Below are 22920 nucleotides of genomic sequence, written 5' to 3'. Positions count from 1 at the left end.
GGACCTAAAAACAACCCTACATGACATTATCAAACTCCTCGTCGCCGATGATAATATCGACGAACCCAAAACAGAGCGCATCCACAGGGCGGGGGGACCACCTGGAGGACCCCGATAGGTTCTGGCACGATTTCATCGCTATCAAGACAGGTTGAGAGTGCTGGAAAAAGCAAGGAGCGGAGGCGCCATCGCCCTGAGCGGGTCCCAAATAACTATTTATCAAGACCTCTCCTCACTGACCCTAGCCCTGAGGAAAATGTGCAAACCACTTACTACATGGCTCAAATCACGCGATACAGATGGGGATACCCTTTCTCTCCTTCCTTTGAACATAAAGGTTCAAGAATCAGGTTGAACTCTGAGCAGGAAATTAAAGCGTGCATTTCTGACCTAATAGGCGCGCAAGCTCAGGAAGATCTACGTGACCACGCACCCGGCGACGAGAGAGAGTGGTGAATACAGGGACTGAAGAGGAGGAAGGTGAAAGGCTTGAGAAAATACCGCAGAGGAAATGGCTCCCCGGAAGGGGGCAGTTGACACTAGCCGGCTACGGTACAATTTGGTTGACCTATACTCTGAGACAAATAAGACAAGGGGTTATGTTAAAACCATGTTCTTATGAATCCCACCCGTTTACCTTCAATATGTTTGCTCTGGGGGGGTTTCAGGGGGCCCTTTAGTTATTTTTGAGGTCTACTATGCAAGGGGACCGTGAGGTAACGGTCTCCACTGGTGGTTCGGTTATGGGCCTGTGCTTCCAACTCGGCTCAATCGGACGCCACCGAACTCAGGGAGGGGATGGGAGGGGAAAGGGAATGAAGACAAGTGTCACATCAGAGATCCAGTTGAGTATTCGACAAGGGAAGGTAGTCTCGTGGTCACCTGAATATCGAGGGAAAGGGTTGGAATGGTTAAAGAGCCCACATGGGCAGGAAAACCACCGTTGTGATGATGGTCATGTTCTGGGGGTACCATGAGGGTGGGTACGTTGAATGTTAAAGGCCTCAATTCGCCCACTAAGAGATCGCTTGTCTATAGAGAATTCCGAAGGTCGGGAATAGATATCCTTTTTCTACAGGAGACCAAGTATGTGAGAGGTGAAGAAAGGGTAATCCTGGGAACGCGATCTGGGTTAGAGTTCTGGGGTTCGGGCCCATTGAGGAAGGGAGGGGTGGGAATACTCATCAGCAAATGAATAGACCCCAAGGTCACGAAGGTCTGGTCAGATGTGGAGGGTCGAGCGTTACTTGTCGCAGGGACCATTGGGAAAGTGTCCATTACAGTTGCCAACGGTTTTCTCCCCCAACGTGGGTCAGATCAGATTCCTTTCTAAAATGATCCCCAAGATCATGCTGTAGGCGACAGGTCATGTAATCCTAGGTGGGGATTTCAACATCTGGGTAGACCCCAGCCTGGACTGGCATCCAGGTAACCCAGAAACCAGAGACAAAGTTACTGGGGACTACTTTCAATTTAAAACAATGATGGAATTGTATGGTTTGGTTGATGTATGGCGTTGTATGCATCCCATAGACACAGTACACATTTTTCTCAGCTCCACACCATACACATACCCGCATTGATTATCTCTACTCTTCAAGAGATCTATACAACACGGCCTCTCGCTCAGAAATCATTACAATCTCATGGTCGGATCATGATATGGTGCGTGCTGACTTAGTATGGGGGTCCCTCCCAATTAGAGGCGGAAAATGGAGATGCAATGAGTCATTGTGGAAAGATCCCGTCTTTAAGTTAGAGATGGAAACCGCAATTGAGGAATACTTCCGACTGAATGACACTGGTGAGGTCTCCAAACAAGGGGTCTGGGAGGCGGGTAAGGCCACGTGGAGAGGAATTCTAATAAGGGAGGGGGCTAACAAAAAAAAGAGAGAGGCTCCTGATTGAGAACAGACTCCGCAAGGAAATCACCCAGCTAGATATTGATGCAAGGAAAGGGGATGTTATTGATTCTGAACAAATCAAAGAAGCCAGGAAAAAAAGGGAAGAACTCCGCCTCCTAGAACATGAACAAATAGCTAGCAAACCGCTTCTCCTGAAACAAAAGTTTTATGAGAAAGGGGATAAAGCGGATGCGTTATTGGCGGCCAGACTACATGTGCAGCAGGCAGACCGCAGGGTGCACAAAATATCTGATCGAGAATCTGCCCCAGATGTGAGGCGATCCACCATCCCAGAAATATTCGCAGACTTCTATGAAGCTCTATACACTCCAGAGAAGGATCCGGATAAACCAAGCATCCAATCCTACTTAGACGATGTAGACATGCCCAAATTAACAAACACTGAATCAGAAACCCTAGACGCCCCTATAACGGGGGGGGGAAGAGATTCAGGAAGCCATAAAGAGACTCACGTTGGGAAAATCCCCAGGAGAAGATGGGTATACAGCGGGTTTCTACAAAACATTTGCATCACAACTCACTCCCTTCCTTACTGACCTCTTTAATCGAATCCTAGAGACGGGGAACCCCCCAGATTCATTTGTTAAGTCGCTCATAACGGTTATTCCAAAAGAAGGGAGGGATCCCAAAAAATGTGGTTCGTACCGTCCTATTTCATTACTTAATATAGACGCCAAAATATACTCCAGGGTCTTGGCGGCTAGGATTGAATCATTCATCCCCCGCCTTATTCACCCCGATCAAGTAGGTTTTATACTCGGCCGCCAAGGTGCAGATACCATGAGCAAGACACTACACTTGGTGCATGCCTCCCACAATCTGCACACCAACCCCGCACTACTTTCCATCGATGCAGAAAAGGCGTTCGATAGGGTAGAATGGGATTTCCTAATGGAGGTCCTTCAGAGAATTGGACTGGGCCCAAACCTTAGAAAGGGAATCCAGGCGATTTATTCGTCGCCCACAGCATTGGTATTTGTGAACGGAGAATACTCTAGGTGGTTTCGATTGACACGAGGTACCAGACAGGGATGCCCCCTCTCGGCCATTCTGTTTGCCCTATCACTTGAACTGGTGGCACGCAATATCAGGAAGGACCCTGGCATAGAAGGTATACATCTAGGACGCACAGAGTATAAGTTAGCCCTATATGCCGACAACATACTCCTACATGTAGTTAACCCAGAGAGTTCCATCCCTCGGGCCATGCTCTTCCTTGAGGAATATGGTCGCCTACCTGGGTTCAAGATCAGTCGTGCCAAATCCATACTCTTTCCCCTTCATGGTGACCCAGAGGTAAACATTGCTAAATATTCCTCCCTGGCATTGATGATTGAACATGATACAATGCAATATTTAGGGATACAAATCACAAAACAATTAGACTCCCTATATGAAGCGAATTTTCCACAGCTCCTAACTAAGCTCCGTACGGACCTGGCCAAGTGGAACAAATTGTTGATTTCATGGCTAGGACGGCTCAATGCCATAAAAATGACCTGTCTCCCACGGTTTCTCTATCCCTTTCAGATGCTCCCAATCAAAATACCGGAACGATATTTTACAGAAGTTAAAAGAGAAATTCTAAAATTGTTGTGGCAGGGGAAGAAGGCCCGGATAGCTTACCCCATCTTGACGTTGCCCAAAGATAAGGGAGGGGTGGACCACCTGACATTAGGAAATACTACGCCGCTACTCAGCTGCGTGTATTTGTCCCTCATTTACGTAGCCATGGAGAGCCACAATGGGTGGCAATGGATAATCATTATCTAGATCCGGCGACACTTGGAGAATGGATATGGGCCCCGCGGAAGTGGGTGCTAAGGAAAACGAGGGATCATCCACTCTTTGCAGCGATATGGGAAATATGGAGAGATGGCTCAGAGATGAAAGGGATCACATCATGGCCGTCCCCGCTAAGCCACCTATGGTCGCCGGGCATCAATAACCATATCCCTAACGTAGAGCGATTTCAGGCGTGGTACGAGGCGGGACTAGAAAGGGTGGGTCAGCTCCTTCAAAGTGATTCTTTTATCACCCTCCCAGAATTAACGGAAGCCCTAAACATAGGAGTTCTCTCCACTTTTCACTATCTACAAATCAAAGGGGTCTTGACGAGGACAGCATGGAAGGAAAAACTGAGTAGGGATCTCACCCCCTTTGAGAAAATGCTAGATTCTAAGACCAACAGGAAGGGTTTGATTTCCCTAATATATAAGTTACTGCTAGAGGGAGGTAGTGGGTCCTCGCTCACTCTCCGAATGCGATGGGAAAAGGATATGGGAGTTGAAATTGAAGATGATGTGTGGGACAAAATGTGTATCATGGCCACACGTACTTCGATATCATGCCAATATAAGCTCCACTCCATCAAACTTCTACACCGCTGGCAATATTACCCGTATAGGCTGTCCAAGATGTACCAATCTTCCTCCCCCCTCTGCTGGCGTGAATGTGGACAGGTCGCAGACTACTGGCACATGTGGTGGGGCTGCCCCAAGGTTAAGGTTTTTTGGGATGAAGTTTTTGGATGGATAAGGCAGACGGATGGAATCCAGAGAACTGCGAGTCCGCATTTGGTCCTGTTTAATCTCTAAATGGTAGAGGATGAATGGATGAGAGTCCAAGGCCTAACACCCCACCTACTACTAGCCGCAAGGGCGTTATTAGCCACTAAATGGAAATCACCCATGACCCCGTCTAAGGAGGAGTGGATCAATGTGGTACTAAACATATGCACTATGGAGAAAATCACTGCATCACTCCACGGTAGGGCAACACAATGTGAGCTCTTATGGTCTGACTTCCTAAATTCATATATGTCTAATGCAAACCCAACCCCAAGCGATGATGAGCCCTCACCCTGAGGGGGTTGGATCTGGTTACCTTCTACTTGAGCGCTGACTTCCACCTCTCTGGCCCATTCTTCCTCTCATGTTGCTAACCACACATTATTCTACTGATGTAGGTACACCTCCCCTCATGATGAACCTCTGAACACACCACACCGAACTAGTTTCAGCCCCTGCAGATGATCGTATGACCACGACTCCTTAATCCCTAAGCAACAAGTCTTCCATTCCCAGGGGAAGGGGGGATGGGGGGGGGAAGTGGGAATTTGTTTAAGGAATGAGAAAAGCAATGATGTTTATTTTGTTGTTTTTTTGTTCTCCTATGTGCGTACCTTTGGTCATATACACTGTACTATATTATTTGGTTAGGAGAAAGAACTCGCTCCAAGTATGTATCTACCATGCTCACGTATGTAAATGTTTTTCTGTGTTTCCTTATTGAAAAGAATGTTTATTTTGAAAACCTAATAAAATAAAATTTAAAATAAAATTAAAAAAAGGATAAAATATCACTTTATTTGGGTAAGATTTGTAATGAATTGAAAACATTCACTCTGGACGACAGGTGGATTTTCAGGTTTTTTTTGTTGCGAGAATTTTGACAATAGCCTTGATAACATTCTTTGCTGCTATGTTTGAAGGTCATGATTTCTTGAAATGAAACTCAGATTAAATAAGTATAGGCTGAAGATTATGGCAAAGGCCTAGTATTGATAATATTTCAACAAAGAATGTATTTTGTTTTAATTGTTTTGTATGTGCACTTGTAATGATGAATTGTTAGTAATGTTTATACATCTGCTGTGAAAGTTTACATTATGCTGAGCACCTAATTAAAAAAATGTGTAAAATAATATATGCCTTTCATTCTGAATTAGCCAACATTTTATCGTTCTTTGACTTCTTTGCCTACACAGAGGAAACTTTTGACATTATGTATGCTATATTTATGCTAGGTTACCTCTGTGAGGGGTCAGAAATGAGAGACGGACACAAAGTTGTAATTTTCTCAACATTTGTCACGTTTATTAAAAATAAACAGGGGGATGGGATAAATGCCCATCCGTCCCTATCCCAACAAGAATGTTCCTGCCTATCAAGCTAAAGCAAAAGAAAATTAACCTTGTGTCCAAATATCTGACCCTCGCACAACTATATGCAACCAAAATGTGTAAGGTAAATGGATCTGTTTCCAGTTCAACAAAAGGGTGCAAATGTTCAAAAGTATAACTCCCACAAAGCAATCCTTGCATCCCGGATTTGACTCCCTTCCCCTCGAATCAATTCAGTAAGACTTTTTAGTGTTCTGTTCCAACAATATTCTATTCAATTCAACAAAAAGTATTTCATCCAGCATGTCCCTCAAATTAACAAAGTAAATATCTCTTCTATAGAACACTTGTTCAAAACCAAAGCAAATATTATTCTCAAGATGGCAAAATGATTACTTAGGATGTTACAACAGTCTTTTCTATATAATACTTTTCTCAAGATGTTAATGCAAGTGTTTCTTTCATAGGTTTTTCTTAGATCAGAGTTTTTCCCTCATAGAATACATTTGTCAGAATGGCAAAACAAATGTCTCTTGTTGTACAATAGTTTGTGAAGACGATAAATGAAATGCTTTCTTTCCACAACACTGTTTATAACGACAACGTTTTCTCCTTCACACAACTGTTAGTTTCCTGGTTTACTCTCCTGCCTGGAATGGTTTTCAATTCACACAACTGCTCCTGTCTTAGTTTGCTTGCCTGCCAGGAATAGTTTCTACTTTACACAACTGTTAATCTCTGTATGCTTGTGGCAATATTTGTTACAGGTTTCTCCACACCGACATCCCATATGAGGAGAATTGGACAATGTTTGTACAGTTCTTTGCTTATGGCAATGTGGGCTCCAGGTTTCCCCAAACTGACAGCCCATGTTAGGAAAATTGTACCCTTTTTTCCCCTTGTGTTCTACTTGATCGGTATTCAAATTGCCTCCAAGTGTCCTTTAACTTTACAACACGTCCCGGGGCCCCCAACTCCTTTTGGTTGACTCTCCAGTTTAACATGTATCGATAACGAAGAACCGTTGTCGGACGGTTTCCACGCTCAGTCTCTTTTGAGACAGCATCTTGAAACGCTCCTTCAGCAGCTGACTCTTATCAGAGTCTTTCTCTTTAAGTGTGCGACACCTCCAGACGGATGCCTGTGAGTGTTGTCCTCCTTCATCCCGGCTTGCCGCTGTGACTCTGCCTCAGAGCTCGTCTCCCGCTCTGTGTCCTTATGACTTTCTGCTCCTCCTTCGTCTGAACTGCAACCACCTCCTCTCCTTCTTCCACACAGTGCAAGGTGCACCATTTTTAAATTTCCTGCACAGCTGATAATTCTTTGAACTAGTCTGTATCCCTTGCTTAAGGTTGTTCCTATTCTACATTGACTCTAATCCCCTCTTCATCCTCCCAGTACCATAGGTATTATAAGAATTGAAGTCCATATTGTTTTTTTAAAATTGTTTTTATTAAGCATTTTGTTAACAAACAACTCATCAATCTTACATTAGCACAGTTATGCCTTGAGCTTCCGTTCAAACATTAACAATCCCTATCCCGCCCCTTCAAGCCCCCCCCCCCCCCCGAGACGAGATTAATCGCATTTAAAATGTATAGCATTTGGGTTTCATTTGTTTTATCTGGGCGTCCTGCCCCTGACGAGTTTGCCCATTATTTGTAGATGTTGAGAAAGGCGGCCCATTCCATTTCTCTGCTTGGGGATATCTTGTGGAGCACCCCCGTAATGTTCTCCATTTCATATATTTCTCTGGCTTTCTGCGCCCAAACTGTTGGGAGTGATAGTGATTTGCAGTTTATGGTAATGCAGACCCCGGCCGCTAGCAATTAGAAGTGTGGCATGTGGGGGAGCCTCACCCATCGCCCTTTCTGTTCTTCCAGACTGAATACAACTAGTCAGGGAATCACACTCCCTTTCCACTCCGTTAATCCTTTTAATCCATGCTAGAACCTCTTTCCAGAATGCCTGAAATTTCGGGCAGGCCCACCACATGTGCCAGTAGTCTGCTTGGTCGCCCCATTCTCTCCAGCTTTGAGGGCTGGCTTGATTGAACATTCTGGCTAGGCGTCTCAGATCGTAGTGCCATCTATGTAACAATTTTAGGCCATGCAACTTGTATTGAGCCGAGATGGAGTTTTTGTGGGCTGATTTACACATTTGTTTCCACAAGTGGTCGTTCATCTTGGGGCCCAGATCTTTCTCCCATCTTCTTCTGAGGGCTCTTTCATTTTTCCGGTGACTGCAGAGGAGGGTCTTGTACAGCCGGGCGATGAGGCCTGTGGTAGAGGAGGCTTCACGTAGTATTTTTTCCAAGGTTGTGAGTGCTCTTTGCAGGTCGTTCTTCCATTTGGGGGCCATCAGGACTCCCCTCAGTTGTAGAAATAGGAATGGTCCAAGGGGTTTAAGTTGTAGTCTCGTTTCCATTTCGTGATGAGAGATAAATCAGTCTCCTTTTTCCATCTGCCCTACCCTTTCCAGGCCTGCTTGGAACCATTTCTGGAAGAGGTGTGGCTCCCGGATTTCATTTCTGATGGGGAGGGCCCAGATGTGGCTCATGGGCGAGCCAGATGAGACTTTGGTCCAACAGAGTTTTAGAAGGGATCCCATTGATAAGTGGTTAAGTACTTGAGTTGGGAATGATGATTTTGGGGCCCATAGCCATTCCCCTACTGTTACTGGTCTTAGGAGATGGTTCTCAATTGTTACCCATTGCTTGTTTTTGTCATCAGGTTTGGCACCAGGGCCCTGATTTGGGCGGCTTGGTAGTATGTGTAGCAGTCTGGGAGTCCAGTTCCGCCTTCCTCTTTGCACCTCGTTAGAGTGTTGTAGGCTATTCACCGCCTCTTCCCCTGCCACATACATTTTGGGAGTTTGGCTTTCAGCTGCACAAAGTGCTTTCCCAGAATGTCTATGGGATACTGGTACAGGACTCTTGGGAGGACTATCATTTTAATTGCGTTGAGGCAGCCAAGCCATGATATAGTCAGCTTTTCCCACCTCTCTAGGTCTGTTAAGTCTGACATTAGGGGAGGGTGGTTCGCCTTATAGAGGTCCTTTGTTTTCTTTGTGATGTTAATACCCAGGTATTTTAGCTTATGCCAAACTATTGGTATCCCGCCCGTGTCTTAGCTCAATGCTTCGGGTTGTCTGGGGTGTTGTAGGGGAATAGCGTGGATTTCTCCTTCACTTTTCGCCCTGCCCATGTGCCGAATTCCTGTATGGCCCGGAGGACTTTGGTTATAGAGGTCGAGGGATCTGCTAAGTATTGGAGGATATCAGCAAACATGGCGAGATTTTTTTATTTGTTGCTGCCCACCTTAATGCCCTATATAGTCCCGTCATTTCTGATTGCATTTCCCAGCAGTTCTATTGATACGGCGTATAGGAGGGGAGAGAGGGGGGCATCCGTGTCTGGTTCCTCTGGATAGGTTGAATTCCTGTGATAGTTTACTATTTACCATCACGCTTCCCCTGGGTGTTTTGTAGTTTGCCTGGATTACTCTTATACATCTCTCTTCAAAGCCCATGTTCTTGAGCACGGCCCAGAGAAAGCCCCATTCCTCTCGATCAAATGCTTTCTCCGAGTCCAGGCTGAGTAGTGCTTGCTTTCCCTCCCTCTCCCCGTATGTTGCATGATATCCAGTGTTTTGCGCGTGGCGTCGACTCCTTGTCTGTCTTTTATAAATCCCACCTGGTCTGGATGAATCAGTCTGGGCATGATGTCTTCCATGCGGGAAGCCAGGATTCTTGTGTATATTTTAGCGTCTGTGTTTCACAGTGATATTGGACGGTATGATTTGCAGCATGCTGGATCTTTTCCTGCTTTGGGGATAACACTATGTGGGCTAGCGTAAAGGATGGCGGGCATGACCCATTTCTTGTATCTTGTATATGGTTAAATAGTTTGGCCATGTGTGTGGCCAGGGTATCTGAGAATTGCATGTAGAAGCCCATGGTATATCCATCTTCCTCTGGTGCCCCTCCCGGGGGGAGCCTTTTGATTCCTGCCTTAGTTTCTTCAGGGGATATGGGTGATTCCAAGAGTACCTGTTCAGTCATAGACATATGTTAGCTTTGCCTGGTGATGAAAGCTTGCATCTCTGTCTCTGTCCCAGTGCTCTATGTAGTGTACAGATCCTCATAGTATTGAGCGAATTGGCTAGCTATTTTGTCTGGCGATGTAACGTCGTCCCCTTCTTGTGTCTTAATCTTGTCAACCCATCTCTCTGCCCTTTGAGCTCTCATTCTAGCCATTAACATCTCATCTGCCTTTTTCCCCTTTTTAATAGAATTTTTGCTTTAGGAATTTCAACTTTTGCATTGTGTCCTCAATTCCCAGCGCTTTTAGTTCCTCCCTTTTTTGCTTGAGTGTTTTCTAGGTGTTCCTTTCGGTAAGTCCCCTGGTCATGCAACCTATCTTCCAGACTTGGTATTTCTTTGCCCACCTGTAGCCTCCGTTCCCTTTTTTCCTGGCCCCTTCCCTCATCAGTAGTCCCCTCCATGTGGCTTTCCCTGCTTCCCATATGGTTGTGATTCCCACCTCCCCATTGTTGTTTATTTGGAAGTATTCCTCAATTGCGGTCTTAAGTTCCTGAGCGAAGAGTTTGTCCTGCCACAAGAATTAATTACAACGCCACCTGGAGTGGTGGTCACCATATCATGATCAGACCAGGTAATTGGTTAGATAGTACTTCCCCTGATTCTTGGGAGGAATTCCTTATTGGTCAGCAAGTAGTTGTCACGTGAAGTGTCATGGACGATGGACCTAAATGTGTATCCTTTCTTGTCTGGGTTTTGTGATCTCCATATGTCCAGGGGGCCTCCCTCTCTGATTTCCCTAAATCTAGGTCCTATCGCATTTGGGGGTCCCCTGGGTTCAATATGTGTTGTGTATTTGCACGTCCGCCCTTGTATTAAAATCCCCTACTATAACCATGGGGCCTTTGCCCCTGTTCACAATGATGGTCAGGGCCTCCTTGTTGAAAGCACCTTGTCTCTGGTTGGGTGTGTATATTCCTTCGAGTGTTATCTGGCTGCCCTCCCATTCCCCCTCGACCAGCAGGAGCCTACCCTCCATCAATGCGTGTACCTCTGGTTTTGCCAGTTTGATTTGCTTGTGTAGTATTAAGCCTACCCCCCCCCCCCCTCTTTTGTGGTCAGCGGAGGCCCAATTTGTATGACCCACCCCCCCTCCCACTCATCGGCCTTTCCTCTCCTGGTTTCTTGGATGAAGAGAATGTCGAGTGAGGCTCTTTCGAATTCCCTCATGACTAGTGACCTTTTGGTGGTGGAGTTCAGTCCCTTGACGTTGAGTGTGCCAAACTTTACAGGGTTGGTCACTGGCCCTGACCTTGAGTTCCCTTCCATTCCTACTTTGGGTTTTCCTCCCCGCTCATCCACTTTTCTTGCATGTGGCCCTATCCCGTGTGTTGTATCTTGCATTGCCCCTGTCTGTCGTCCCACCCCCTCCTACAACTGTAAACATAACTAAACAAATGTGACCGCAGTCTAAAGTCTCTGAAGTGGAAACACTGTCTTAGAACTGAGGGCCACTAGATTTTGGGCTCACCCCTCACTGGGACAGCCCTTGAATAATCCCTTTCCGTTCTCTCCGTACCTTGTAAGGCTTCTTTGTCCTTTTGTTAGCTTTCCCTTTTCACGGCCAGGGAGGCTGCGAGGTTGGTGGGGATCCCAGTTTAACATATTTTCTACCCACTTCGCTTCTCTTTCGCCTTTGGTGTTGTGATTCTGTGCTGTAGGGTCTTGGTGAGTGGCTTCCTTGGGGGCCTTAAGGGCCTCTTGTGTCCATGGATTCCGTTAGATGTTTTAATACTTGCTTAACTTCCTCAGACGTGGTGACTCTATAGTCTTCTCCTTTGTCTTTGAATGTCACTGCGAAGGGGTAGCCCCACCTGTACCGGATTCCTTGCTCAGTGAGCCACGTAGTAAGGGGTCTGCATTCCCGTCTGCAGCCCAATGCGAAGGTTGACAGGTCTTGGTATATCTTAATTTCAAGCCCTTATATTCAATATCTTGTACTTGTTTCGCTCTGAGGTGAACTTCCAGTTTTTCTTTGTAGCGTAGGAATTTTGCAATTATTGAGCGTGGTCATCCTCCAAATGCCCTATCTCCTCTATGTGCTTTCTCCATTTGTACTATTTTACCTCCTTCTGCCTTGAATAGAAGGTTGATTATGTCCTGTACTTTAACCTCAAGCTGAGCATGTGTCTCCCATCTGTTTCTTCCAGACCGATTATTCGGATGTTCGATCTCCTTTCGCTGTTCTCCATGTCATCCATTTTGAGGGTAATGTCTTCCTCTCTTAATTCTATGTCCGCCATTCTTGCGTTAAGTTGAATTTCCATCAGGTCTATGTTGACTTGGTTCTTTTCCAGATTTTCTACTTTTCCTTCTATCATGTCGAGACTTTCCCTCTTAATTCTGACATGGAGGTTTGTATATCAGAGCGTAGGACCACAATCTCCGCCATCAGCATCGCAGTCCTCTTTGGTGGAGGCGTCTCTCATTTTGGGGGGTGTTTTGGAGGTAGTCTCCGCTCTGACCACCTCTTTTTTTCTGTATTGTTGGAGTCTGTCCAGGCCTCTTATTGGGGAGCGTGGCTTCGGGATGAGCACCTTTGCCCTCCTGGTGGCTCAATGGTGAGGTTCCGGGGGGTGAGGGGGGAATCCCATTCAGCTCTTTGATTGCTTTCCAGACTTTTTCCTTTGTTGTAATTCTAATACTTTTTCTGAAGTCGCCGGGGTTTGCTGATTTTTATGCAGCAGCCCCTCTGATGAGAGGCTTTCTCCTGGTGTCTTTTGTCCTGTATTGCGGGATCTTTTTGTTCAAGAAGTGGGCTGGCTGTATTGCCGCTCTTCTCATGTATGAGCAGTTGCGTGGGGGTTTCAAGGTCTTTTGGGGGGCTTACCCTGTTCTGTACTTCACCTCTTTAATTGGTCTTTAAACTTCAGTGGAGCACGGGGCCCACGCTGTGTTTGGTTCCTTTACAAGGGTCTCTATGCCCCTTTGCACAGGTCAGGGGTGTGTAGGTCGGTGTTCCTCACTTATGTAGCCTGGTGAGGTTTGGTCTCCTTTGCTTTTCTGTATGATTGTCCTCCTCCCCCCCCCCCCGGTAGGTATGGGCCTGTCCGTTCCCACCTCCTTGTGGTTTTCCTTCTCACTTGATGATTGGGCCTCCTAGTAGGCCGGTGACCCCTTTGTGTCAGTGGTGGGGGTTCGGCCGCGTCCCTCGGTGTCCCTGAGGTTCTAGCTGGGCTGCAGCTACGTGGGTAGTCCTAGCAGGGTTAGGGATTTTTCCTCCTTATCTTCTGCATCTCTATGGTGGTATGGGGCGAGGGGGTTGCCTCTCAGCTGCTGTAGCTGCTCCTCGCTGTTTTTGGCGGGGCTCTCCTCAGGCGTCGCTCCTCCAGGGTCCATGTGGACTGTCCTCTTCCCCGATGCTGGCGGTGTCGTGCCTCCGGAGTAAGGCCTTTCTCCTCTTCAGACTGGTTGAGGCACCGGATGGGGTTTCTACAGCTCTGGCGACCCGGGGGATAGCCGCGCATGGCCTCCGCCTCCCGCCACAGGCTGAACTACGTTCAGGCTGGGCGTGTGGGGTTCCCCTCCTCCACTTCAGTCGCAATTGGGGATGCGTGGGCTTTGCTCCCCTCCCAGGTACCTTGATGCTCCTTGCGGAGTGATCAGGCTTCCTTTCCGTCGCTCCTGCGTTTCAGAACTTATTTGAGATATACGTCCCGATACTTAATTGCTTCTTTGGTTGCCGCCTCTGATGGGTCTCTGCTTGTGTGGCGGCCTCGGTGGGAGATGGGCCCCTCGCACATATGTCAGTTATTTCTTGCTTCGGGGGTCCGTTCTCATCACCCCTGCCTTCACTGACGTTTTACAATTTCAGCCTTGGGTGTCAGGTCTCACACAGGGTCCTGGATTAGCTTGTTCTCATCTCTTTCGCTTCCTCTTTGAGAGGGGCGAACTTCAGACAGCCATTGCCTTCAGTACCCCCTAGTGGTCGCCCCATATTGTATTTAAGATTTCCAAAGCTATATTGTTTAAAATGCCTGTTGGCTTCTGTTTATGGGGTCTTTCATAGAATGTTGTTTGGGAGGGAGTGACAGCATGCCATCAAATATTTGAGAATTCTAGGATCTTTATCTTCACAGAAAGAAGAATACTGCATCCCTGCCAAGGGAGTCACCACTTCTCCATGAAAGCCATCTCCTCCCATCCTGCCCATACCACCACCCCCAGTGTCAGGATCAGGTAACTGATGCCTTCCCCTGGCCACATGGGTGGAGACTTTAGGCTGGGGGATCAGTCATGGTTGCAGGATTCATCATACTTCTTGGACCTGTAACTGTACTGTGGTATGGTTGTGGTATGCCCTATATAACTTCAAGCTAATGAGAAACACTGCGATTTTTATTTTCTTCTTGCATTTTTCTTTGTTCCACGAAACACTATATTCCAATATAGAAAATTAGAGATTTAAAACATTGTAACTTAGAGTTAATGTTTTAATTGTAGGTAACTTATCCAGCAGATAGCTGGCCATTACAGTATTTCCTTATATAGGCGCTGAGCATAACCAAAAACATTCTGAAGCAATTGGTTTTTACTAGTGAAAATCTTAATTTTATAGATATTATTTAAGAATGGTTTCTTCTTGCATAATTAGTGTATTGTCGTCTTTTCCCCATTTTGTATATATTTTACGATACTGAGCAAACTCCCCCCATGTTACGTTTTATTAAGTATCCTGGCTAGTTAGACCTGTACTTATATGTATGTATTTTTTATTTCACAAATGGAAGTAAACCTGTTTTGACTAAGGTAGGTACCAGTCTTATTCTTGCATGAACATTGCTTTATTGTGGCGTTAGCACCCCGTTCCAAGGGCTGGAGCGGGTAACGGCCAGAGCGAAGAATTAGCCATTGAAACACAGTGTTATGCCATTAGCGCTGCAGGTTACCAAAGCGGTAACCTGAGGTGCTAAGTATTTTAATCCATTGAACGGCTGCCGCGCACGTCCTCTTCAATGAATGAATGAAAATACTTATCCAAAATGGTTGCCATGGGTGTAGAAGGCAGGGCTCAGTACAGAGCCCCTTTTCTATTACCATGGCTTCCGGAAAAGCGAGAAGCGAAGCTACTGTGGCAGCAGGTTCTGCAGCCGCAACAATCCGGTAAATGGGACTATGGAGGGGGGGTTGGGAAAAGTAAAAAGAAAGGAGGGTGGGTGAAGGGAAGATGGAGGCCCGCGGCGGGCGTAGCAGTCTGTGGGTTCCATGGCGCAGGCTGAGATTAGCGGTTTCAGCCCGCGTTTCACGGAACCTGATTGGCTGCGCCCCCGCACCGGTGCTAAAGAATGTTGGATGTAAGTTATACTATAGCTTAACCATAATATTGTCCTCCAAAGAGTTGCCTGCACAGCCAAGCTTACTACTAGAAAGGTTTGCGGGAACATATGGAAGAGTAAATCCAGCGTAACACTAATGCAATGTTTTTGGAGTGTTCATTTAGTTGGCTGAGGTATTTTCTGCAATCCTTTAGAAATATTGAATACCATGTGTTTGGGAGAGGGGGTAAATTATGGCATTTGTGTGATGATTTAGCATTTTGGAATTCTATGCTTCACTGAATCAACTGGTGTGGATTCACAGGTAGCAATGTCGGGAAACCTGCATTTGCTGCAGGGATAAAAGGTTGAGGTTCTATTGGTGCTGGAGAACATGTCCCATTTAAAGGTCTTTGGTTAGGCATGTATTTTAGGGGGATATTGTTTCTAAAGGACAGGTTACACTTAAAGAAAGTGTCAGTGCTTCTTGTTACAGAACTTCAGCTTTCATTTTGTTGTGGCGCTGACGGTTGCATTTAATTTTATTTTCATTGCTATTGTAACATGAATGTGTGTTAAGCCCTACATAATCATATTTCAAAAGTACATGGTGGAGAAGGAATACATATGAGAGGTTTTATGCCATGGATTGGATATTTTGCTCCAATGTTTGACCTTTTGTGTAGCCCTTTTAATTAGGTGGCGGGGCCCTCCTTTCCTTCACATTAATCTGCTTCAGTTACTTTTCTACTTTGTCTACTTGCAGCTCTGTACATTTGTTTGTGTGGTTCTCAATGATTTGCATAAGTGGTTATAAATCCTTTAGTGTAATAATGATTTGGCTGTTTTTATCAATTTTTATCCCATTAGTGATTCCTCTACAAGAGGATTCCCAGGCCGACATTGTGTGAGATCCATTAGTTATCACTCTTGTCTTTAGAACTAGTTCAGTATCATCCATATGGCGGACAAGCGTGTATAGGAAATCCAATCTGTGGTTTAGCTTTCAGTGGTGTACATGGACTGCAGTCAGTTACTCCCCTTAAATCTTGATGATTGCACCAAGGGGATGTGAAACTCACAGGCCCTAAGGGTCTTCTTATAAAAAAAGGATTAAACATAGGCTGGTTTATTGCTTGTTGCAGTAGACTGCAAGTGACAGAGTCAAGTCATAGACCTCGTATGCGGGCTCACAGCTTTGTATATAGACTTTGTCTGCTAGTGATTGGTTAAACGATTTGAACTTCAAATAATCCACACCCTTCATAATAAAAGTCAACAATACTTATGATTGTAAGGAAAAGCATTTTGAGGGGGTGAATAGAAATGATCAAAGTGGGAGAAAAATGAAAAGGTTCTTATGGTGCATGCTTACCTTTTCTCAGTAATTAATTATTGTGCGCTCAATAATTGCACACCATCACTAATATAATATTGTTGGTTGAATGTGCTACTGTGAGTTCAATATCTCTTGTTTTCCTTTTAGGAAAAGTCATAATCTGATAAACTTAGCTAATGTTAATTTATTTGCAGAGCAATGTTGATCCACGGGATGATGTGTTTGGTTATCCCCAGCAGTATGAAGATAAACCATCAATAAATAAAACAGAAGACCGAAAAGAGTACAATATTGGAGTTCTAAGGCATTTACAGGTCATCTTTGGCCACTTGGCTGCCTCTCGACTACAGTACTATGTCCCTCGTGGTTTTTGGAAGCAATTCAGGTCAGTGCCACACTTATCTAGTTTTTGTTCCTTTATATTGGAGTTCAAAAAGGTGCATAGTCCTTCATATTTCTGTAGTGTTCAGATGGTGAATACATTTAATATCCGGCCCATCACATATTAGACTGAAAAGCTATTGATATGGACAATGTGTCTTAATCAAAATAATGTCTCATTGAAGTGGCTGCCAGTTGGTTATCGTCCTTGTTATCTGTGAGAATGCAAAAGGTGGCTTTCGGACCGTGCAGCACAACCAGCCCAACTCCATCCCATCAGACATCTAAGAATCCTGGGTCACGCCCCTACTGAATAAACCCACAATAGATCCCACCATTCCCACTAATTACAGACCCATTAACGCAGTCCCCTTCCTCCTTAAGATAATTGACAAAATAGCATATACACAAGTACAAAAACACCTAGAAAATAATCACCGTTGGGCGATAAACAATCCGGCTTTCGATCCAGACACAGCAAAGAGACGGCACTACTTGACCTAAAAAATGAGATGGACACCATCAGAGACTCAGGGGACCTATGCATACTACTTTTAATCAACTTGTCTGCTGCGTTCGATCTAGTGGACCATGACAAATTATGCCTAGCTCTGTCAAATCACTTCCAATTATCCAATGATGCAACCACCTGGATCAAATCATTCTCATTGGAGCGTACATATAAAGTAGCCATTGGTGAGGAGGCGGAGGATCCCATATCAGTTCCTTTAGTAGTACTGCAAGGATCATGCCTTTCCCCCACTCTCTACAATGCTTATACAAAACTCCATTTCGCTGCATTAGATGCCATGGGAGTCATCTATACTAATTTTGCAGATGATACACAGGTGCTCATCCCAATCATATAGACCTGGACACCAGTCTCATAAACAAAATCTATTTGCTCATCCAGATCTGGATGGCAACAAATAGTCTCTGCCTTAACGGCGAAAAGACTGAGATCCTCATCATAGGTTCCCCAGCCCGACCTTAAAAAGCTACATCTGGACTACACTGCTGTTACTAAGTCAAAACCTTAGGGGTTTAATTAGACTCTAGGCTCACCATGAGCAAACATATTAACTCACTTGCCTCCACTGCCTACACGGCCAAACTTATTGCCCTCAGTCGTCCTTTTCTCACTCCACAGAACTGCATCACATTAGCAAGAGCCCTCATTCTGTCTAAGTTACACTGTTGAAATATATTCTTGCTAGGCACCACTAAGAAAAACCTAGCTAAACTGCAATTATTGCAAAATAAAGCATTAAGAACAGCACTTGGAATCAAAAAAGGGATCACATTACACATTACAAGAACTCTAGAACAGGAGCATCTAGCTTTCCTGTAGCAGCGCCTAGAATCTGGATCTCACTCCCCTCGAGCACTCAGTTGCCACATATTCTGACATGTGTCTATCTCCTAATCCAGCAAGAAATCTTGGTCTTTTAGATTCTCCAAATACCCTTCTTCCTGACATTCATCAAGTTAAAAAAATATATAGTTTCAGATAAAAGCCTTGAAACAGATCCTTCCTACGGAAGATGGGGCAGTGGTCATACGAGACTTCATTTGCAACAGTCTGGACTTCTGCAATACCCTATTTGCATGTCTTGGTGGGTCATCCATGAATACAATTCAAATTATTCAGAGTGCTGAAGTTCCGACAAGATGTCGGCCTAAAAGAAAAGTATGTTCACTCATCGCATGTCAGACAACCTCTTCTGTTGTGGCTTAGGGTGAACATAATACTCTTTCACAAGTGTAACGAATGCTATGCACCGGTCTTTTTCAATCCTTAAGCTCTGCAGTCAAAAACGTTGCAAGTATTCCTAAGGCATCATATGTCCTCCACTGAGATAGTTGTTTTTCAATTAAGACTTTTTTTTTTTCTTTCTTTGGTCCGAACTAGTTGTCTGGCGTTTCCTCTATGCTGTGTTGAACAGCGCCAAGAGCCGATTACAGTGAGTGCTATATAAATGATAGCACTTGCTCACCATCAGTTATGCAGTGTAGATCTGTTTACTGTGAGGGGTCAGCAATGTGAGGCGGGCAATTGTTTGATATTTGTTCAAAATATGACATTTTATTAGAATAGAAATTATTTCAAATGCCTCACTATCCGTACTTTACTGTGGGGTTCCCTACCTAACCTAACAAAAAGAAGGGGAAACATTCTAACACACTGGCCGTCACACTAAACCTCAAATACAAAAGAAAATATATGGCAATTGTGAGGAATCTGAGGTCGTCCTCACTCCTTTTCCCTTGGATAACCTCCTCCCAGGGGGCCAGGGAAAGACTGTTGCTTTCGGATACTGACCCTGGGGGTGGATATGCAAGGGAGGACTACCGGGGTGGAGGAGACTAGAGTAGTGGAGGCGAGGCACCCTTGGGTGGGACGCGCTATCCCCCATTTCCCTTCCATAATGAGTCTGACATCCCCCAAGTCTTTGTAAGCTATTGCCAGTACCTTCTCTATTTTTCTAGTACATCATCCCCCAGTCAACACCAGTCAGGTACTGGGGCGAGGAGGAGGCAAACAAGAGAAATGCAGAACTCCCAAACCAGCAATGCACGGTCTAGTCCTTTTTGGACCAATCACCCTAGCAGGAGGTTTAAAAGCAACAAGAATGGTGAAAATGGAGTCAGCCGTGGAAGCAGATCTACAGGCTGCTGGACGAGAGCAGACCTCTCCTGAAAGTCGGCGTGGCAGAGTGCTCAAGAACCCCAGATAGATGCAGAGTGTATGCCTGTGGCGGACTATGGAACGAGAACCGGTGTTGCCAGGCAAAGCTGCAGAGTGAGGCCTGAGCTGCAAGAACTGGATCAGTGGTGGGAGCAAAGCCACAAGGAGCCGCTATGGAGCTGGAGAAAGGCACCTCACAAGAAAGCTGAGAGCTTGTGGTGGCCTGAAGCCTCGCTGGAACGCCGTAAGCACCGACCAGGTAGTCATCCTAGGCAGGGGGGAGATCGGGACAGCAGTTGAGCATGTCAGACTTGTGAAAACTTAAATGAATGCCGATCTAAATGAAAGCAGTTTTGTGGAATCTCACGATATCAAAGGAACTCTGTAACTTGAAAGAACAAGCATTGGCATGAGAATATGCGAAAGTGCAACAAGTGAACAGTGGCAAAACAAGCAGTGGTAAAGCATCATGAGGATGTGAAATGTGAATAAACCAAGTACCACTGTTGAGCTGAAACAGTGGCAACGTGCATATGAAGAAGAGGCAAGTAAAGTGTGTCGGTTGCATGATCTGTAATGGGTGGACTGTGTGCGCCTAGATGGAGGACTTCCATCTATGGAGAAGCCACTTAAATTACCTGCAAAGAAGCTTATGATTGAATATAAATGAAATCTTGTGTGTACTGAAATTAAGGAATTGAACTTTGTGAAAGGTAACCAATCCAGAAGAGCTGGGAAGTATCACAAGGAATTCTGTTTTGGAAAAGTTGAAAGACTTGAAAGCTTTGGAAAGGGAACCCCTTTGCATTGTGAACTATCTCGAACTTTGGGGAAGGGAAACCCTTTCAAACCAAGCTCTGAACTGTTATTTGAACACTTAGTCATTTGATGCTGACATCTCTACGCATTGCGGCATAGCCATCCCTGTCCTAAACAGGTGAAAACACGGAGTCTACCTGGATGCCGAGCTGACAGTGCCCAGACAGATTAACAAACTATCTTCTTCCACGTCCAGACTCATATCCCTGAGCAGAACAATTCCCATCACCTGATAACTGCTTGACACTTGCATGCGCGCTAATCCTCTCCAAAGTGGACTATTGCAATGCGCTCCTCCTGGGCACATCAGCCTCTAACCTATTGAAACTGCAGCTTATACAGAACAAAGCCTTACAAGCCACCCTTGGACTAAAACCTAGAGACCACATCTCTGCCAGTAGACGCGATGCCCGCTGGCTGCCCTTAAAAGCTTGCATTGGCTTTAAATCACTTACCCTGACTCACAATTGCATCTACTAAGAAGCTCCACCTTATCTCAATGACTGTATCATTCGGAAAATACCTAATCGCACCCGAAGATCTAGTGCCAGCATTTCTCTGGTTACTCCCCACTACAAAAGCAAAAGAGCAGGGGGCTCCAGCTTTGTGGTTTCCGCTCCCCCTCCCACTAAGGAACGCTCTACCCACTTCCATTAGAAATGAACAATCTTACAACAAATTTTAAAAAATTAACCAAAACTTGGCTTTTTGATAAATGCGATTAACTTCTGCTTTGCAATTACTGTCACTGATTTAACTTGCTGTTTGCAACCAACGCTGTGATAACCCTGGATTTGGGCATTACATAAATGGCATAAATAAATGAATACTATACATTTGTATATTAATAGATGTGAGGGCAAGTATAGTTTTTGGACACAGACAGACATTTACTTTGGACTTCCTGACCAAGACTATCCTTAATTTCATTTAGGTAGAGAAATCCTACCTTAGCATAGGGAAAGTTAGGCCTTTTCCAACCCTCTGTCTGTTTAATAAAGGTTTAAAGCCCAAACTTTATTTCAGTCGTCTGTGTCTACTTCATGATGCCTTCACACAATTCAACAATAACATTCACAGTATCTTGATAACCGTTTTTTTTTATTTTTTTAACAACTGTTTTAAAACAGGTTGCAACAGTTTACATGCATAACTTTAGAGTGTGGCATTAATGATGCAGTTCATTTTTGACCCAATATCCCCCCGCCCATTCCCTCGCTTAAAGGTAGTGGATTCAGGGCCCATCTATTTGACGTTCATTGTCTCGGAGGGTGCTACTAGGACAGTAGGGGGAGACTTGCTTGTTGTGGTTGGAAGGTCAGTTCTGCGAAGGCCCTGTCGTATTGCATGACTGGGGCCCAGCAGTCTGTAAAGCGGTGAAGCACGCCTTGTTTGGCCGCCGTGACCTTCCAGCCACCAATATGTCCCAAACTTTGATCCACCATAGCAATAGTAAGGGACCCTCCTGTGTCATCCACTTGCGGGCGAGGGTGATCTTTGCTGCTAGGAGGAGTTGAGTGAATAGCTTTGCGGTTGATCCCGACCTTGGGTAGCATTCCGGTAGTGGCATTCTTAGTAAAATTACTTCCGAGGTCAGCGGGAGATTGCAGTGAGTAATAGCTTCTATGGTCTGGAGCATCTTCCCCCAGAAGGATTGTGCCACCTGGCACTCCCAGCACATGTGGAAGTATGTCCCTCGGGCCCCACATTGTCTCCAGCAATTAGGATCAAGAGTTATTGAAATGATGTGGAGGTTCTGGTGGATAGTAGCAGCGGTAGAGCAGTTTGAGAGCACATTCTCTATTGGTAACACATCTGGTAGCTGTTTTGTTTCTAGACCAGATGTCGTCCCATGTTTGGTTGTCTATGGGGCGCCCCAGATCTGCTTCCCACTGGGCCATATATGGGGGGGTCTAGTGGTTAGCAGATCGTCTTGTAGGAGTTTGTATAGTTTTGTGATGTGCCCTGGTCGAGGGCCTTCTTGTGTTGTCAATTCTAGGGGGTGGAGCCCCCTAGTGGCTCCTTGTTTGATCCGTGGTTGGGTGATTTAGTCACAGATTTGAGCGTATGTAAATCCATCTGTTTCTGACAGGTGGAAAAACAGGTTTTACATTCCACAAAGGTTAAGGGGGGGGGTTCCATTCTCAAAAAGCTGGTAGAGTGTAAGTAGGCCTCCTCTGTTCCAGTTTTAGCAGTTCGCCATTGGTGGGCATGGGGGGAAATCTGGATTTAGAAGAACTGGCGAGAGTGGGCTCAATCCCTTGGGGGTACTTTTCCTTTGCAATGCGCTGTCCCAGATTCTCAGGGTAGTTCTAGTTGCGGAAAGAATAGATGGCCAATGTCTGTGTGCTGACACTGAGATGTAAAGCAGGGCGCTTAGCAGGAGGGGGATCCTTGCTTGCTCGATGAATGCCCATTTTGGGGGGTTTGCGGTTTAGGCCCATGCCATGGAGTTCTTTGGTTGAGACGCTATGTAGTAGTTGCAGAGGTTAAGTCCTCCCATTCTG

At 45.4% G+C, this 22920-nt stretch overlaps 1 protein-coding gene across 3 annotated transcripts in view; it reads left to right on the top strand.

The window, feature by feature from the left end:
• USP9X (ubiquitin specific peptidase 9 X-linked) overlaps nucleotides 1–22920 on the top strand; it is a 2614063-nt gene that overhangs the window by 1846591 nt on the left and 744552 nt on the right. For all 3 annotated transcript variants that reach the window (XM_069636534.1, XM_069636533.1, XM_069636535.1), the window contains exon 32: nucleotides 16719–16909. In XM_069636534.1, the coding sequence (XP_069492635.1) occupies nucleotides 16719–16909 (191 nt within the window). The remainder of the gene's footprint in view (nucleotides 1–16718; nucleotides 16910–22920) is intronic.

Source organism: Ambystoma mexicanum, chromosome 7p (assembly GCF_040938575.1).
Source record: "Ambystoma mexicanum isolate Mex_15411 chromosome 7p, UKY_AmexF1_1, whole genome shotgun sequence".
Classification (NCBI taxonomy): domain Eukaryota; kingdom Metazoa; phylum Chordata; class Amphibia; order Caudata; family Ambystomatidae; genus Ambystoma; species Ambystoma mexicanum.
Note: the sequence above shows the minus strand (reverse complement) of the source record. Positions and strands in the feature narration are given on the sequence as shown.